This window comes from Melospiza georgiana, chromosome 9 (genome assembly GCF_028018845.1).
Source record: "Melospiza georgiana isolate bMelGeo1 chromosome 9, bMelGeo1.pri, whole genome shotgun sequence".
Taxonomy (NCBI): Eukaryota; Metazoa; Chordata; class Aves; order Passeriformes; family Passerellidae; genus Melospiza; species Melospiza georgiana.
Window position 1 is genome coordinate 6278491 of NC_080438.1, and position 18643 is coordinate 6297133.

Genomic DNA, 18643 nt, shown 5'->3' on the forward strand with positions numbered 1-18643 from the left:
GATAGCAGGGAACGGAAAAATGCCTGAGATTTTTTTTTATGTGAACAAAACTCAAACTCTGTTTTAATAATAAAACTTAGCAGAATTCTGTTGAAGTATAAGGACCCCCACAATCTCTATTAAAGACTAATACAGATCAATAAAAGTGTTTACATGAGAACAAGGTGTGGTGGATGCTCTGTGGGCTGGAGAAGGTTTCCTACAGTGACAGGGTGGGAGAGCTGGGGTTGTTCAGCCTGGAGAAGAGAAGGCTCCAGGGAGACCTTACTGGGACATTACAGGACTTAAGAGGTCTTATAAAAAAGAAAAAGAGTGTCCAAGGCCAGGTTGGGCAGGGCATGGAGCAACCTGGGCTAGCGGAAAGTCTGCCCATGGCATGGAGAGAACTGGACAAAATTCATAAGTTCCTTTCTACCCAAACCAGTCTATGATTCTGTCATAATGAAATACAAACAACCTAAAAATTATATTTTTTAGTCTTTTCCAGAGATTTTCTGCAGCTTTAAGTCCTTGTTTCTTTGCCCTTACAATTCATTATACTTTCAATGGAAAGATGGTTGACCTTGCAAAAGCCACTTTAATCTAAACAAACTACCTCAGCCTTCTGGAAAAGGGGAAAACATGGAGAGAAAGCTCCTAGGAAAATTTTGTACTTAATCTGTGCAGCCTGAACTGGTTGCTGGCACAATATTCACTCTCTGAGTTGTGCTGTTGTCTTCTCTGATACCACAGAACCATGGAATGGTCTGGGCTGGAAGCATCCTTGGACTGGGTTGCTCCAAGCCCCGTCCAACCTGGCCTTGGGCATTTCCAGGGATCCAGGGGCAGCCACAGCTTCTCTGGGCACCTTGTGCGAGGGCCTGCCCACCCTCACGGGGAACAATTCCTTCCTAAAATCCGTTCTAAACCCTGTCTTTGCAGCTCCACAAACAGCTGCACAAAGCCCACGACCCTTGGCTGCAACCTCAGCCGACTCCATTGCTTTTGATCCCAGAAACATCTTTCCTCCTGGCTGGAGTCACATGGCAGGTTGTGACAAATCAGGTTTTATTGCATGGGTTTTATTGCATATTGAATGCCAGCAAAGCTGGAACCCAGAGCAAGTTCTGATGGCAGATTTCTCTCAGGGGACAGGTCATTAGAGTTTGCTGTGTTTTCCCAGTTCCTTCCTCACAGCAGTTGTGAACCTTTGTCCACATATTACAGCAGAAAGATTAAATAATTGGGTGGGGAAATCCTGGTACTTAAGGAGGCTGTGCTAATTTCTAGTTCTTTGGAGCTTCAGGCAATTAATCCCTGCATTGATGACTTCATGCACAAAATAATGACCCATTAGGAAACTGTAGGAGGAGAAGCATAAATGTAGTGGTGGAAGCTGAGGTAAGCTCCAGCTGGAACCTCCACCTGTCCCTCCCAGGACAAAATGAATATTCTAGACAAGCCCTGCAGGTCTAATTAGATAAAAAGCTCCTGTATAATGCAAGTTTTGCCTGTGTAAGGTCTGAACGGCTTGTCTGTCATCTGAATTTCTGAGAGACTGGGAAACACATAATGTACATTGGGGAGCAAGGAGCGTGCTTGTGTTAACCAAAGACAAATTTTGTGAGTCAGAATTGGCCAGCAGAGGTGATGTCCTGCACACAGGCACAAGTTCCTCACTTAGCCTTGCTCACCACCAAGATTAGCTCCCTTTGAAGATGATGTCATGTTTTCATCCTAGATTTTTATCCTACAGCTATTACTTTTTGGCACATAATCCCATCTGAAGTTGGCATCCTCTGCACGGGCATGGTGCCACTGCAGCAGATGGGTGAGCAGTGAAAGTAGCACAAGTGGCAAGTCAGACCTTAGCAGGGTAACTTCCTTTCCAGGAACTAGGAAAAGGCACTCAGTGGAGTTGTTCAGAACCTAAAATCCAGGTATAATGACATTATTAATCAATTGTTGAGCTAAATGTTGAAGGATGCATGTTACCAAACACACGCTCTGACAGTGAGGAAATTTACTATTGTCCAATTTATTTTGGACATAAATTGCACAGAAGAAAATACTGGGTCCAGAAATAACTCTTCCAATTTGTTTTGTGATGTAAGAGTTTTTCCTAAACACTTTAATAAATGAACGAATTATTGCTTATCCTGAAACATTGAAGAATATATCCATGAACTAGATGATAAACATGGAAAATTTGACAGTATCAGTAGGTGTGTTCTGAAAATGTTTTTAAGAACTCAGTTAAGCAAGTCAGATTTTTGGGTTTCAATAATCTTACAGAAATTAAAATTTCTGAATTCAACAGTATTTATCCACGTCTCTACAAAGAGATAGGAAGTGAGAAATCCACAACACAAGATGCCGAAGCGTCTATTTTTTTGGAAAAACACCAACTTTCTTAAACCTCCACATTTTTCAGTTAGAAAAATTTGGTTCAAGGCAACTGTTCTATCAGATTTCAGGCACTGCTGAATTGATTAGAAAGCACATGGTTGCTCATAACAAGGTGTAACAAGGTGCCTTTCTTCTAAAATCAGCGATGAGAGAAGGAAACAAGCAAACATCCCTAGTATTACAGTGTTTACATTTTCTTTTATGCCAACACAGAACACTACAGAATGACTGTACTAAGTGACCTTGGAAATAAACATATTTTGTATGTTCTTCAAGTTGAATGTTTACAAAATCTCTCCTTACTGTTGCACGTTGCTGATGCCTGCTGGGGCTTCTTTCTCCCTGCCCAGGAGAGGAGTCGCTCACAATTTTTGTGGACAAACGGAAGCTGAGCAAGAGGTCAGAAGGGAGCGACCCCAGTGCCAACAGCTCTGTGGTGACCCTGGAGACCCTGCACCAGCTGGCAGCCTCCTACTTCATCGACAGGGACAGCACCCTGCGGCGGCTGCACCACATCCAGATTGCCTCCACCGCCATCAAGGTAGGGACAGTGGCACCGAGATGGTTTCTGAAAAATAAATCCTCTCTGCCCCTGATTTTCTCTTGGGAAGATGAGAGGCCTCAGAAAAGAATGAAAACAATATTATCTGATTGTTTGGGAATGTGGTCTAGAGGTTGTTTACCAACAGGTGCATCTTTGATTGGTTCCATGTGAGTTGTTTTTAATTAATGACCAATCACAGCCAACCGTGTCAGACTGAGGAGTCAATCATGTGCTTTCATTTTCATTCTTGTTTAGCTTTCTGATTATCCTTTCTCTTTCTTTAGTACAGTTTTAGTATAGCATTTCTTTCAATATAATATCATAAAATAATAAATCAGCCTTCTGAGAACATGGAGTCAAATTCTCATCTCTCACCTCGTCTTGGGGACCCTCACAAACACCACCACAGGACAGCTCCAGGGCACACCCCCAGGAGAGATCTCAGCTTCACCAGCTCCTCAGGAAGCGTGGTTTGATTGGTTTTATTCTCTTTTTTTTTTGCCCAAATCAAAGAATTCCATTTATAAGGGAGGTGCTAGCATGGCAGAGGGCCTAAAGATGTACTAGAGATATTAGTGAAGAATAATTGGTACAGAAGTGTTTCTAGAAGTGTTTGGTGATTGGGACAACCTCATGAACATGTGTAATCAGTAACTCCATTTACAGACAGATATATATTTCTCATACCTCTTTCTTTTTCTTCCTTTTTGAAAAAATATTTATTTATTTTTTTATTTTTAAATTTATTTTAGATATAGTTATTGTGCTTGTATTTTTTTTATGACCTTTGGAACAGTTTGGAGGTCTTGGCTCTAGAGTTTTATCATTTTCTGTTAGGATCGAGTTTTAGCACAATTTGTCAGTCGAAGCACCCTCTGTGCTGACTGCTGCAGCTCTCTCCTAGCACTGGAGGATTTTTGGCCAAGATCAGTGTCCCAGGTAGGACACAAATCAACAGTGTCCTCCTGAGGAGATCTCTAGTCTTACGTTACTCATTTGAAGTATGAAGTCTCTCCCAGTTTATTTCCAGATTTGAAGAGCAAACAAAATTGTAACTTGCAGTTGAATGTGCAGTAATTATGAAGCTCTTGATGCAAGATGTGATTCAGGAGCCTTTCTGCTCATTGAATCTTTCCACTGGTAACCAAGATCTTCATTAAAGACACCTGAAACCAGATGCAATTCCCAACTACCTTAGCTGTTACTCAAGCAAATATAAATTTACTTCCTTGGAAGTGCCTTTACTGGGAGAAGGATACAACCAGAATTTGTGGCTCCAGGGCGCATGTTCAGTTTGGATGCTGGTCCCTGGAGGATATCCCCAAAGTCCCATCCATCCTGGAAGGGTGCCATGGCAGTTCAGCCCAGCCCAGCTTAGGGCTGGTCATCTTCTGGTGCAAGAGTTGAGCTGAGAGTGCAGCAGACCAGATCCAGGGTTTGGTGGAAGCTGCCCATCTCATCACCTGGTCTTGGAGGAAGGACTGGATTGGGAGCTTGTGGCAAGATGGGTCTGGAGTCTTCTCCCAGGCAGCTACCGATGGATAAGGGGAAATGGCCTCAGGTTGTTCCAGGGTAGGTTCAGGATGGATTTTAGGAACACTGCCTTCCCTTAAAGCGTGGTGAGGCATTGGAAGGGCCTCTCCAGGGTAAAGGTGGAGTCCCCATCCTTGGACGTGTTCAAGAAGTGAGTGGATGAGATGTGGATTAATTGACAGATTGGTTTGAAGGTTGATGTTCTTGGAGGTCTTTTCAACCTTAATGGTTGAATTGTCTGATCCTTGCTGCAGACCTCCCATCCCTCAGATGTGACTTACCTTTATAACCTGATTTTATTATGTAGATGTACAGCAACCCTTAAAACCAGGCCCCCTCCACATGCAAAAATTCCTTCTATGTGATGATAATTGGTGACTGCAACCAGTGGTAACTCAAGTGACAGAACACAGAAATGTAGACACAAAACACAGCCTGAAAGAAACCTGCCCTTTCTGGCCACTGAAATATTTTTATGAAAATTTGTGTCACAATGCAAAATTCAACCCTGCCCAGCTACAATTTACAGAGTAACCTTCTGCAAGATTTCTACAACCACTAAAAATGAAAGATTTCTCTCCAGACTCCTGCTGAGGTGGATGCAAACCAAGTGTTAGTCCGCCAGCAAATCTGATTTGGTTAATTGGCAGCAGGAGCCTCCAGGAAATGGTTCTCACATCAGATGCACCAGTGCTGATAAATGAAACCCTGGCTTCTCCCACCACTTTCATTGAGAGGCTGGGAACATTTGCAAGACAAATTTCTACTGTCAGAACACTTAATTGAATAAAAAACCTGTTCCTGTTGAAATGCAGGAGCACAAAAACAGCCAAGGAAGGTTTGTTTTTTTTTTTGTTCTGTATGCACAGGTTTTTGAAAGACTGCTGTTTTTAAATTGGAAAACCATCAAGTAAAGTTTTAGATCCAGGGTGTAAGTAGCACATTCTTCAATCACATATATGCTGACACCTGAGTTAGAGTACTTTCCATACAGCTGCTGGACCAGATCTCTGTCCTAGCCCAAGGGTTGGTTTGGGAGAAGTGACACCCTGAAGGACCTGGGGACCAGGGTGATGATCAGAGCCTCTTCTCCTGTGCTGCTGCAGGGAGAAGTAACCCCAGTGCTTGTTACACCACAGATTCCTGAGCAGCTTTTAAAATCCCAGTGTCACCAAAACTGTGGGAAAAACAAAAACTCTGCAACATCACTTTTAGTGTTAGAGAATTAAGGTGTTACTTTGTTCTGGAAAGGATGTTTTTCTGGCCAGGATGTGGAGCAGAAATTATTTCATCCATGTGTGGCAGAGTAAATAATTCCATCACACATGGCTCTTTACTAGACTTCTCCCATACTTATACAGACAAAACTCAGAGAAATTAATTGGTTTGCCATTTACTGGTCCCAAATTACACAATTTTCAATATTTGTGTTCCTGTGGGTATTGATCCCTTCACCTTCAATGCTAATTAGATCCTCATGTGCTGCTCCCAGGCTGTAGATGTTAAATCATGAGGACTTGCCCAGGCAACAGTGTCTTTTCAAAAGAAACTTTAATTCCTTTTTCCTGGGCAAAGACAAACAACCCCCTGGACCAAAGCTGGTTAAAAATGTTAAAATTATATAATTTCCAACACCAGCACTTCCTCTGTCTGGTGTGCTCACCACAGCTCTGCTCAAAGCCTCCTTCTTTTGGATGGATTTGCCAAAAGAGCCCAAGGAAAGGTCTCACAGCATGGCATAACTCCCTTTTACCAGCATCAAAGAAATCCAAGATAAGGGTACTGCAACAGGTTGACAAATCCCTAAAGTTCTGAAGTAATATTAGAAGTTTTCCCAGCAATCATTTTTGGTTGCTAACTAGTTAGCAACAACAACAACAACAACAACAACAACAATCATGTTCGGGACCTAGTTAGTATTTGATACTGTAATTTTTTATTCATTTTGGGTGGCTTTTTCATATGCAGTATTCTAGACTCTACCATACTAACAAGAGTTGTTTATATTTTAGGAAGAGAGCTGAGAGTATCAAAAATGTTTCATATAACTCATGGTCTTACTAGGAGGAACATCACTACCCTGTTGGGAATGCATATCTGAATAAACCGACCAAACAAAAATATGATATGGAACAGAAAAGGCTTAAAACACAAATCAGAAGCCCTGACGTTTGCAGTTAAATCAGAGCACTCTGGTGCACAAATGAAATCTGCCACTCAAGTTCCTGGAATTTGGGGCTTCTAAATGAACAGGAATAATTTGTTTTGCTATTTGACTTATTGTTTGTCACATTTCCTGATACGCTGGGCAGTCTGAAACTGCAGCAGGAGTTAGGGAAAAATAGAACAACTCCTTGCACACCTACATGTTTTCTGATTGTAATGCTCAGAGACTGCTCTCTTGATGGCTGATCTCTAAAATCTTGATCTCTAAAATATTATTTGAGAAGAGAGATTACAAATACAATTTCTTTTCTCTAAAACCACACAACCTCCCACAAACAAAGCCAATATGTGATCCTTCTTTTTTCCTCTGGACTGGTATAAGCATCCCCTTTCAGGTTAGGCCACATCACTCTCACACTTCTTTTTTTTCCCCTATTTCTATGAAATAAAAAGGATATTTTCTCCTAAAAAAAGAGATCATTTGTATCCACATGTGATGTATCTTCTAAACAAAAGACTACATTTATTCTGTGTCCTTTCTTGTAATTTTTTTTGTTTCTCCTGCTACCCATGACATAATTATCCTTAAAAGTAGGATTGAAGTTGCTGCTGATGTAGGCTTTGCATTAATCATGCAGACAATCCACTGAATATTCCACATTAAAAGAGTTAACATCATCCCATGGCAACATTTTCTGACTGGAAATCAAAATGTCCATGGGAAGAGCCCATAGTTCGTATCAATATTTAATATATTTCAAAGTCCCTAACACATAGATTCTTTCAGTGTGATTTTAGCACATGCATTTCAGTACAAGTGCTAAGGCTCATGTGCTAAATCAACAGTTTGGAGCCTCCAGGGCCTCTCTGGAAGCTCACCAGGTGCCTGAGGGCTGTGTCTCATTTGCATAACATTTACATGAGCATACAGCCTGTTGTGTTTGAAATATGACACGTCCAACATCACTTCCTTGGCACGCTCATTTTGGAGGCATTTTCCTACCAAAACCTCCCTTCAGCTGCACGGATGGCTGTTGGTTCTCCTTATTAACAACCTATTAGGGTGATGGTGCTCTTGTCTAATAAAACCCTGCCCAGCTGTGGGAGCAGAATGCAAATCAAGGCAGCAGAATACAGATAAAGAGGTTGTTTTACAGATGATAAAGGCAGCATTTTTCCCCATGTCCTGTCACTGCCTGCTGGCAGAATGACCCTGCTGATCTGGCCCGGGTGGTGTGGCCACGTTCCTACCAGCACATTAGAGATTTTTGTGTTTGTGGGTGGGTGGCAGAGAGCTGTGCCACCCACATCTGGATTTCTGTACATCTGGATTTCACCCTGCTTCCTGGGCCCCAGCTCTCAGATGACCCCTATTCCAGTTTGCTACAAGCTGTAATTTCAGCACTGTCTCTAACAAACTTCTGCAAGGAGTCCAAACAGTTGTGCAGAACCTAAACATAAAAACATAAAAACATTAAAGCACAAAAACCACCTTGGCTGCACGGTAAATTAAATATTACTGAATAGTCTCAGTGCATTCTGCAAAACTATAAACACAGTTATTTTAGAGCATTGGCATTAATGAAGTGAGGCTGTTCCATAGGTGTCTCTTGGAGGATATTGTCTCCCATCCCAGAATACACTGCCTTCTGTGGGAGCTGGGCCAGGTGAGTACAGCAGAGGTGTTATTGTAGAGTCCAAACAGTACTAGGACAGCCACAGTGCAACAAAGGAACAGGAGGCAACAGAAGAACAGATGCATAAATTGAATTTTCCACCAGCTATTTACAGCTATTTACAGCCCATTTATTCCATCTGAGTGAGAAAGAATAAACATCCTTGAGAACGTGCCCTGTAATTCCAATTAAATTTTATTGTGCAATTTGCTTTTTACTTTCCCCAAACCACTTTTTTTTCCTTTGCTATGAGAGATTTAAGCATTTGGTTTTATCTGAGAAGTTTAGATTACAAAGAACAGGGCTCTGTTGTGGTGGTAACTATCTCTGATTATCTATAATTAACCCGTGAATGACTCATGGTGGGCTGTTAGAGAGGAAACTTAAGTGTAATGAAATTAATTTCTCCGCCAAAACTCAGACTGAAATACAGACTTTTTTTTCCTGCTTTCTTTTTTTTTTTTTTTTCTGAAAAAGCTTGCTTGGTTCAATTTTTTTTCCTTTATACCTTCTATTTGCATCTGTTTTTCAGCGAATTCAAGTTATTGCCGTAATTGAAAGTAGAAATGTTGAAATACTATAAAGCCTTTAGCTTTTGTCAGATTTCTGGCAAATTCTAAATCTCAACAGGTTGCACAGTTTTGTATAAACAGCCAATTTTTGGGAAGCTTTTGAAATCCAGTTCTCGAACCCTTTTTGCCCTCACTTTATCCATTCAGTTTGTGGGTAGAATTTAAGACTATACAGCTGTCAAACCTTGTAAAGGACTGAACACTGGGAAAAAACATTTGCCCAGCAACAGCTCTAAAGTATAAAATCACAGTTGGAAACATTGTTTTGGAAAGTCCTGTGACAGCAGGTTTTTATTGATTTCGTTAAAGAAATGAAATATAAATTTCACCAGACACTCATTAGAGATGTGTCTTAGTGTCTTGGTTTGAAAAGACAGGTGTCTGCTAAGGAAGGCAGGAGCCTCCCCTGAAATGGAAAATGTACACCCCCTCCCTTCAAATTATTATAATTTTGAAATTAAAGGGCTCTCAGGAAAAGATATGGGAGTAGGAATAACAGTTCTGTACTAGTACAATTAAAATTACAAATGAATAGTACAAACCAACACTGCCAGAGTCAGAGTATGCCCTTGCCCCCCGTGTGTCAGGGTGGTGTCCCAGTCCCATCCCATGGGGGCTCAGCCCTCCTGCAGTTCCAGCTGTGCTTCTGCTGGAGCAGGGATCCTGCACAAGGGGGAGTTTTCCTCTGCAGCTCCAGGGCTGCTGGAGATGGTCCTGGGCTCCCTCTGGCAATGCAGGGCAGCAGAAAGCTGCTCCTCTGGGAATGCAGGGGGCAAAGGCTGCTGTGGTGTCCCAAAGCTCAGATTGTATCCAGGCAGGAATGCTTGGCTCCTGCCCTGGGCGGAGCATCTCCCCATGGGATGATGGAATTTGATCAGCCATGCAGGGACACTCACTAGCCATAGACAGAAGATAATTAATAATTAATGGCCCATGTACAGAAGAGATCTCCTGGAGGGAAGATTGTTTGCAGAGGAGATAAAGAAACCTGCCCAATGAACAGAGGAGAACTGCCCCACATCTAAAAGATGGGAATTGAATACACACCCTCATTTCTAATCTAAGACCCTGAGCAGCCTCCAGTAGCAGCTGCACTCTGTTACCTTTGCAGCAGAGTTTGCAGAGGAGTCACGAGCACAAGGAGTTACAGCATCTCCAGCTTGTTGGCAATGCAGCATGAGATGCTTTCAGAACAATAAAATAGCACATAATAGAGATGCTTGCATAAGCATTTTGGAAAGATTTTGGGTAACTATTCTCCACTTAGTAAAAAAACCCCAAACAACAGAATAGGATAGAATAGATTACATGATAGAACAAAACAAATTGAAAGGCTCTTCTATTAGTTATGAGTTTAGTCAAGAGAGGAGAGTAAAAAAACTGAAGGAGATGAAGACTGCCAAAGCCTGAACAAGCTATAAATATACATATGTAAAGGAGAAACCTTAACAGCACTCACACAACACTTGCCATCACAGTTGTCAAAAACCTATAAACAATTCACACTACAGTTCCTTAAATGTTCCATACTCTCTCTCTTTTTTATCCCCCTTAAAAAACTGAAACTAAAGTAAATAAACCCAGAAGATGGAGAACGGTTTTAGTATTGAGAGCTCCACAGTGAACATATTGAACAGTGCAGTTAGACAGAGCATTCCAGCAGGAATTTGGAGGTTTGTACAGATTTCAATTTGATCTTTATTCTGTCTGGCTTGTGTATGGGTTGGGAAACTTCAGCACTCTGCCTGTCCTACACCCTCTAATTGGCAGCTACTGCTTGCCAGCAGGTCAGAGAATGTCAAGCAAGGACTATAAAATTCACAGAACATTTCCCTGCCTCTGAGCTCTCAGAAATAGGAGATAGCATGTATCAACAGCTTGTATGAGCACAGAGGTCAGATTAGGAAGAATATCTCAGACCAATAGAGACTCTGCATCAGAACAAATCAGTTTAGAGAATAATAAAAGGCTGTGGAAAGTTTTCAGTTTTCACATTATTTTTCCGAGAGATTTTTTTGGCCATAATACATTTTTGCATGTTTTGTTATTATGGTTTATGATTCAATCTGCAATCATCCCCTTTGATCTATTCATTTAGTGTGAAAAATTACCCCTTGTGTGGGAATCCTTCACAGCTAACTGGCACTGAGAGTTATATCATTGCTGTCTTTTGCACTTCACTGTTATTTTTACCTTGTAAACCTTCTCACAGAGCTCCAGCAGAATTTTCATGTCTGACAGCAAAACTATAATTTAATCTCTTACAAGATAATGCACATAACGCCTCTACATGCTGAAGCAGAGAAGGGTTTAAGAAAGGTTTCATTATTCAACCAGGAGACTTTCTACACTATGGAGTGATCATTATTTTCAGATTTTAATGCCTGAAAGGTTGGAAGCTGCTCTGCAGGCTTTGTAGCAGAATCCAGTGAGCAAAATAAAAAAAAAAATTCTAATTTTTCATGGCTAAACATCTAATTTTCCTTGGATAAACATCAGTGAGTCAAGGAAGTTGCTGCTCATTCATGTTGGTATCACTGAGATCAGGGTTTTCACAAACCAGCCTCAACTGCCATCTTCCCATTTATCAAACTGTGTTCATCATCTCTCCTGGATAGCCAAATTTAACCCTTTAATTCCCAGGGAATAGCTACTGCATTTCATGGGCTTTGGGTACTCTTCCTTTGAATTTTATTGAAAGTAACATGAAAAAAATAATAAAAAGGCCCTTTTTTGTCATGGTTATAATGGTTCATAATTTTCCAATATTTATAATAATTCCAGCAAGTGGAGGATATGGATGTCTCCCAAATAATACGTAAATTTACAAGGAAACTTAATTTTATCTTCTCCAAGTGTATCTAGAGCCTGGCAAATGAAAAATCATTCCATGTTTTCTCTTCAGCTTTTCATGAAATCCTCAATGTGTAAAATTAGGTGATGTGCAAAATTAGGTGATGATAAAACCGTGATTTATAATTGAGAAAATGGTTTGAGGATTACTATTGAAATATTTTTCCTGTCATGTTTTAGTCTACTTAAGTAGAGTTTGCTCTTAGTCCAATTCCCTATTTGAAACACAACATTGACAAGAATACTGAGCTCATAATAAAATAAATAGCCCATGTTCCTTCAGGCATAAAAAAAAATGTGTTGGTCTGCTTTTCTTACTCTGGTATTGGTTTACATTGGGGAGGATCTGTCCTTCCTTGATATCCCAAACTGACAAGTCTGTAGTGTGTGTGACCTGAGAGTTCTACCCTGATACCACTGTGCAATGGCTTAGAAATAATTTTGCATACATACAAGATAAACATGTTGATAGAAAAAGGGCATAAAGGATCTATACAGTGGCATATATGACTTTAATCCAGATATTTACATGTGCAGGACCTTTAATTGAGAAAAGAACTCTTGTCAAAGGGTTTTTCACCTACAATATTGTGAAAGGAGCTGGATATCCAGGAATGTCCCACCTCACATGGTTATCTGCATAGAAACAAAGCAAAACCTGCAGGTGGTGGAGTTGCTTTCAATTCTGAGCAGAGCAAAGTCCTTACACTTCCCCAGGGCTCCACAGTCCTGATAATAACTGCTGCTTTCTTTTCATAGGGTTCCTCTTTTCCCTTCTGAACTTCCCTCCTTCCCTAGATTCTTGTGCTCATAGGAACTCTGGCTCTATCTTTTTCTGATTTTTGATGGAAGAAATGCACCTGCCCTTATGATACATCATTCTTTGCCCTTGCCATTGGCTCATCTATGTGAGGACAAGAAAAGAATGAATAAAACCCTTTGGATATGATCCTATATTCTATATTCTAAATATTTTTTCCTACCCATAGTAGGACACATTCATGTATGTTTTAATGAACAGGTCTTGGTATTTGATAGGTCTTTCTGTTCCCATGAATCAGGATGATATGAAGGATTTTCCAGCTGGGCTCAGCAGTCAGTCTGGGTAACATTACCCTCAGAGCCTAATTCTAAGAGCAGCTTTCTGTACATTAAAATATCTCTTCTAGTTTTGTTCATGAAATAACAATATTGAGAGTCACTGGGTTCCCTGACAGAACTTTCCATATGAATGGAGCAGCCATATGAAATGAAGTTTAAAGCTTCAGTATTAAGTTGCTTTTCTTCTCTAACACAAATTTAGCAAAGCTAAATTCCATTTAGCTTGAACAACTGATAGGTATTTAATGATTAAATTATAGATCAGTTGTAGCTGCCTGGTCTGTAGTAGGTCTGCAGAGATGCAGGAAAACACTCTAAAAACCAAGTTCCATAAAAGCAAGAGTTCAGCAAAACTCTAAATTGAGAGTTGGCCATACCAATGAGACAGAAAGGGCAAATGTGCTACAATCATTTACCAGAGGGAATAAATGGGTGGGAAGTAATGAGGATATAACCTAAAAATAAATCCCTGCGCACATCTCTGTGAGCCAGGCAGACACCCCTGTTATGGACACTAATGTGATTCCTTGTGAGAGCTTGGGATGACAACCCCAGGAGGGCGAGTTTGATGGCAAAATAAAATGGACGTGAGAAATGTCCTGCTGCAGATGTGACTGCCAGGGAGGGGCAGGGTGTGCTGAGCTGGAGTGCCATGGGCAGCACAAATAACTCAGCAGTTTCTGGGCAGCAAATCTAACACCTGGAAACAGCTTAAACTAGTTAGAGATGTTACTGAAAAGAATATTGCAGGCAAGTTTTAGAATTGCACAGAAATGTATAATCAAAGGTAAAATTCTCTAGATTCTCTGTATGGAAAATTAAATTCTTAATTAACCTGCCCTTATCATTTTGCTTTTTAAGCTTCAAGACTTTAAATGCCTTTCATGTTCTTTTTTGGACCTAATGTTAACCCATCACATTTTTTCTTTGGCACAAGTTTGAGGTTTTTTTAAAATTTTATTTTTCTCTTAAAAATAGGACATATAGGATTTTAAAAACTAATCACATTAAAGGTATAATGCTGCCAAATGATCCAAAGATAATTTTTATATTTACCAAGAGGATCTTTTTCCTGACACATCACATCAAAAAGAAAAGGAACATTTTAACTTTTAATCCTGATTTAGGAAGGACTATATTTTTTATTCATACTTTCCCAACATAAAAAAAAAATAAATTCCATTCATCTGCAGTATTATTATGACAATATCTGTGATTTTTATAAATAGGGGCTAATAATATCTGTGAGTTTTATAAAAAGGCAAATCATTCTGTCTTCTTGAAATTAATGGGGACACAGTGAAAAATCCCAGTGGCCTCAGCAGTGGCCCATGAAGATACAAACCCTAAACCCAAAACTCTTGAGAAGTCCTTGCATGGGATTTTGCAGTTGGGTTAAATGTAATAACACATTTAACCTGTACAGCATGAGCCCCCAAAATTCTTTGGAGCTTTTTGTCCCTTATATAATAATGCAATTATGTTTGGAAAAGGATGTAAAGCTGGGAAATGGGTTTTTCTTAAGGAGGCATCTTTGCTTTTGCTTTCTGCAGATATCTTGAGATTTTTATGGACTTGAAATATTATTTTAATTTGTATCTGTGCTCTTCTCTCTGTTTCTAATTTTAGCTTTTAAAGCAAATATATAGATTTCATTTGCTGTTTGTTGCTCAGCTGTCTCTTTAGGCAATAAAAGCTGAGAAAAAAAATAATATTAGTGTTAATTTAAGTAAGATATGGGCAAGCAGAAGTAGCTAAATGGAGACTGAAACAAAATCCTCTGTTTTTTATTAAATTTTTGCTAACTCTATTATTTCTCTGTAAGAGAACTTCACTGTCATCTCTTCAAGATTAATTAAAAGAGATAACCTGTTCTTTTGCAGATAAAGCCTGTCCTTATTCTCTGTATGAGGCTGATGCACCTTTGATTTCTAAAAGTGCAGGAAATAAAGGCTCTGGCAGGGCTGCCCTGCCTGGTTTTCCAGCAGCCTCATTTCCTGCAAACTTCCCTGTTGCAATCCAGAAGGCTGCATGGGAATGTGGCACCTGACAGGCAGTGGATTGAAAATGTCCTTGAAAAGGGAAAATCGTGGCTGTGATGCCAGAACTGTCAGTGCTGCCAGACTTATTCCAGTATTGTGGATTCTCCTGGAGCTCACAGATGATATATTGCTCCCTGAGATAGTGGGGAATAGACTTGAGCAGAAAGGGGATTGTTCCCTATCAGACTGACCTGAACAGCCTTAAAAAATCATAGCATTTTCAGCAGCTGCAGCAGAGCAGAATTCAAATAGTGTGAGCTCATTTCCAGTTCCTGAAATATTCTGGTTTCTGAGGTATTTAATGCTTTATGTAAGGAGAATGCATTTCAATTTCCTTGTTATTTTAAGGTAACAATCTGGTTCACAGTAAATTCCTGGGAGTGTAGAAACAAAGCAGCGCAGAATTGAAGGATTAGACTGATCTCTTGGGGAGCTTTAGTGCTGCATTCAGTAAAATTCAAAGTCATCTCCTTGCCCAGAAACTTGAAAGAAGTCCCTATTTCCCTTTTAATGAAGTTAATGGAAATTTTGCAATTATCTCTTTTGCAGGAAGATCAAGTTTACTGTTCCTCTTCCATTTTTCACATGACAGAAAAATAGGATGGGAGTCTTTCCAGGTCTCCTGAGTTAGGGGGCTCTTCAAATTAAAGTGTCAGCCCTATGCTGCTAGAAAATCTGTTCAAAATATGTCATGCCTTTGAGGTATTGTTTTAGATTCCTGGCAATTAAAAAATCATGTTGAAAACATAAATCCAACCTCTGACATTGTGAATGCTTCTGGTTTGTCTGCACCTCCTTCAGAAATGTTCATCTAGCCCGTAGCTGAGAAGTATCAGTGCTTGGAAAACTCAGAAAATTTTATTTATTTTAATTGCACACTCATTAGCAGGAGTTTTTTAATATGTTCAATGACAAAAATAGGGCAGTGGAGCAGCAACTATTGTGTGGCAAAGGAAAGTGCTGGAATAAAGGTGCTTTTGTGAAAAACTGTCAAGCCTTGGGGGAAAAGAAAGAAAAGAGTTGGCAGGAGATGCACATCTAAATAGAAAGTACATTTAGTGCCTGTTTATTTGATCAACTCTTTTTTAAGGTGAAAAGAGCATTGACTGCAGGATGGGCAAGGACTACAGGGGGTGGGAGCATGGGCTGAAGGTGAGGTTGGTAGGAGGGCAATAGAATCAGGACCATCATGGTTGGAAAAGACCTTGAAGATCACCAGGTACAGTCGTCATGTTATTCAGGAGAATCCCAATTTCTCCCCATTCCAGACTTCTGCCCCATCTTCTGTCAACACAGCCACTCAGAACAGACCTGTCTCCCTCATGCAGATATGAGGAGTTTGCTCTAAATCCTTATTTGAATGTTTGAAGCATTAAAGAGGTTTGTGTGAATGTGAGCACAGCTGCCTATTCTGCAGTGACCAGCATTGCCTCATCCTCCTTTGTGCTGGCTCAGTTCTCATCCTCAGAAGCCAAAGCCATTTTTAAGGAATCCTGCTGAAGAGGACAGTCCTTTATGCAAGGCACACACCACCTCTGCATGGGCACTTCGTTAGGAATATTAGCTACATGTGCTTAAAAGGACTCACCAGGAGCAAAATCTCTGCAGAAATGTATTTCCCTTTTATTAGGAAAGTCTTCTGTTGGCTTAATTATCATGGAGAAAAAAAAGCAGGCTGTTTCCCAGGGAAATACTACCCACTGATATCACAAGAATTCAGCCCTGCTTAAGTGCTAGGAGGTATGTTCTCAGTGAACTCATAATCGGGTCATTATCACCATGGTTATGAGATTTAACTGACTGAAAACTGTAGGCATTTGTCTCATTAATGCCAAATGTCAGAGTTTATTTTTGGGAACTGAAAACTCTGCTGCCCAGGGACACCTGTTCTGTGATAATCTCTGAAAACAAGGCACTGGAGAACATCCTGCCTGCTTCATGTCAGGTGATTTCACAGGTGGTTTTTACTGGTTCTTAGGGGGTTTTGGTTATTGAATAACTTTGTTCTGTGGTGCTTTGCTTTGTGAGTTAATGTTCTTTGTGGGTTGCAGGTCATGCAAAACAAACATTGGTTCTGGTGCTCTTTGCACAGTGTTAGTCACTTCTGGACAATGCTACCTCCCAGCATAATCTGAATTTCTATTTTCTTACCTGTCCCTCTCCTCTTTTTGGTCTATCTTTTTTTCATACACATTCTGACAGAACAGTTTTCAGCTGTGATCTTGGGACTGAGCATAGTCACACTTCTCTGCTTGGAAGATAATTAAAGGCGTGCCATTGCCTTTCCAATTTCATTCTTATTGTTGCTGAAACAAAAATGTAAAATCATCAGTAACACTTGGCTCAAATCAGAATTAATGTATTTTTATCCTTTCAAAATTTTTTTTCTTCTTCTCTAGTCTGTCTTTTTATCACCAAAGTTACCCCAAAAGGTCCAAGGCTAGGTTGGATGGAGCTTGGATTAACTCAGGCTAGTGGAAATGTCCCTGTGGCAAGGGTTGGAACTTGATATTCTTTAAAGCCCCTTCCAACCCAAGCCAGTCTGTACCTGTATAATTTAGGAAAATCAAATCCTTTCATCCGGTCTGAAATTTGATAGAAATTTGAGGCTTTCATTAATAAATCATTCAGAATTTTTTCTCATTTGCAGTCTTTGTAGAGTAGGATTTGTGTATACAAAACCATATGTAACTGCATGGCTCTGACCTCTGACTAGAATTGTCATCCATCAAAAGGTGAAGGTTGGATGATTTTTATGTTTTTTAGCATTTCTTTTTTACATACTGAGACTATTCATTTTGAATTTCTTGTTACAATGTATTTTCTATGCAGAAGATAAGAGTACCAGAGCAAGGCAGCTGACAGAGGGTATGAAGGTACCTGGAAAAGTAAAAGGATGAATAATATAAATGTATAGATTGGAATAAAAAATGAACATTTAGAAAAGGTCCTTATTTATTGATGTATTTATAGAGCATTGTCTATTACTATTATTATTATTATTATTATTATTATTATTATTATTAATTTTAATTGCTTTACTGCAATGATTGTCTGTAATTCATATCAAAACTGCTCTATATAATTTTCTTCTGAATCAATGTATTTATAAATGTTATCTCTCAATACAGTGGCAGTCTCTACCCATGTCTGGCATAATTCAGATAAGAGTGAAGAAATATGAACAAAAAGGGGCACAATAACTACAAAGCTACTTACCACCCTTCCTTATTTTGTGATTTCAGGGGGCATAAAAGAGTAATAGGAATGGATAGGAATTGCAATATTTGCTTTATAGTTTATACATTCCATATAACTTTATGAAGCTGCATTGCCTTATAGAGAAATGCTTGAAAGCCATAATAATATTGTGCAAACGAAAACAACATTAAAATAAATGGATCTTTAAATAAAGAATTGCATAGGTGAATGATGAGCATAATATGTCAGAGTAAGGATAAAATTCATTGCAACACTTACCTGCCATTCTTTTTGTCTTCTGGCTATTTTTCTTATTTAATCTAGGTAGCACTATTTTTTATTGTATAAAGAGATTAGGATTCTATTTATGAACTGGAGGTACTTCCAAAAAAATATCATATTTTAGAATGGAATTTTAGACTACTTGTTGGCAGAGGACTGAAGAATCAAACACCAATTTTCATTCCAGCCATGTGCAATCCAAATCTCATCCCCCTGCTGGAGTCTTTGTGCTGATTCAGGATGATTAAGCAAAAACCGTGGTAAATCTGCTGCTGTCATAAATAT

At 39.6% G+C, this 18643-nt stretch overlaps 1 protein-coding gene across 2 annotated transcripts in view; it reads left to right on the forward strand.

Annotated features, from left to right (window-relative positions):
• Positions 1-18643, forward strand: part of BRINP3 (BMP/retinoic acid inducible neural specific 3) — a 198107-nt gene that overhangs the window by 115886 nt on the left and 63578 nt on the right. For both annotated transcript variants that reach the window (XM_058030608.1, XM_058030609.1), the window contains exon 4: positions 2739-2929. In XM_058030608.1, coding sequence (XP_057886591.1) covers positions 2739-2929 — 191 coding nt within the window. The remainder of the gene's footprint in view (positions 1-2738; positions 2930-18643) is intronic.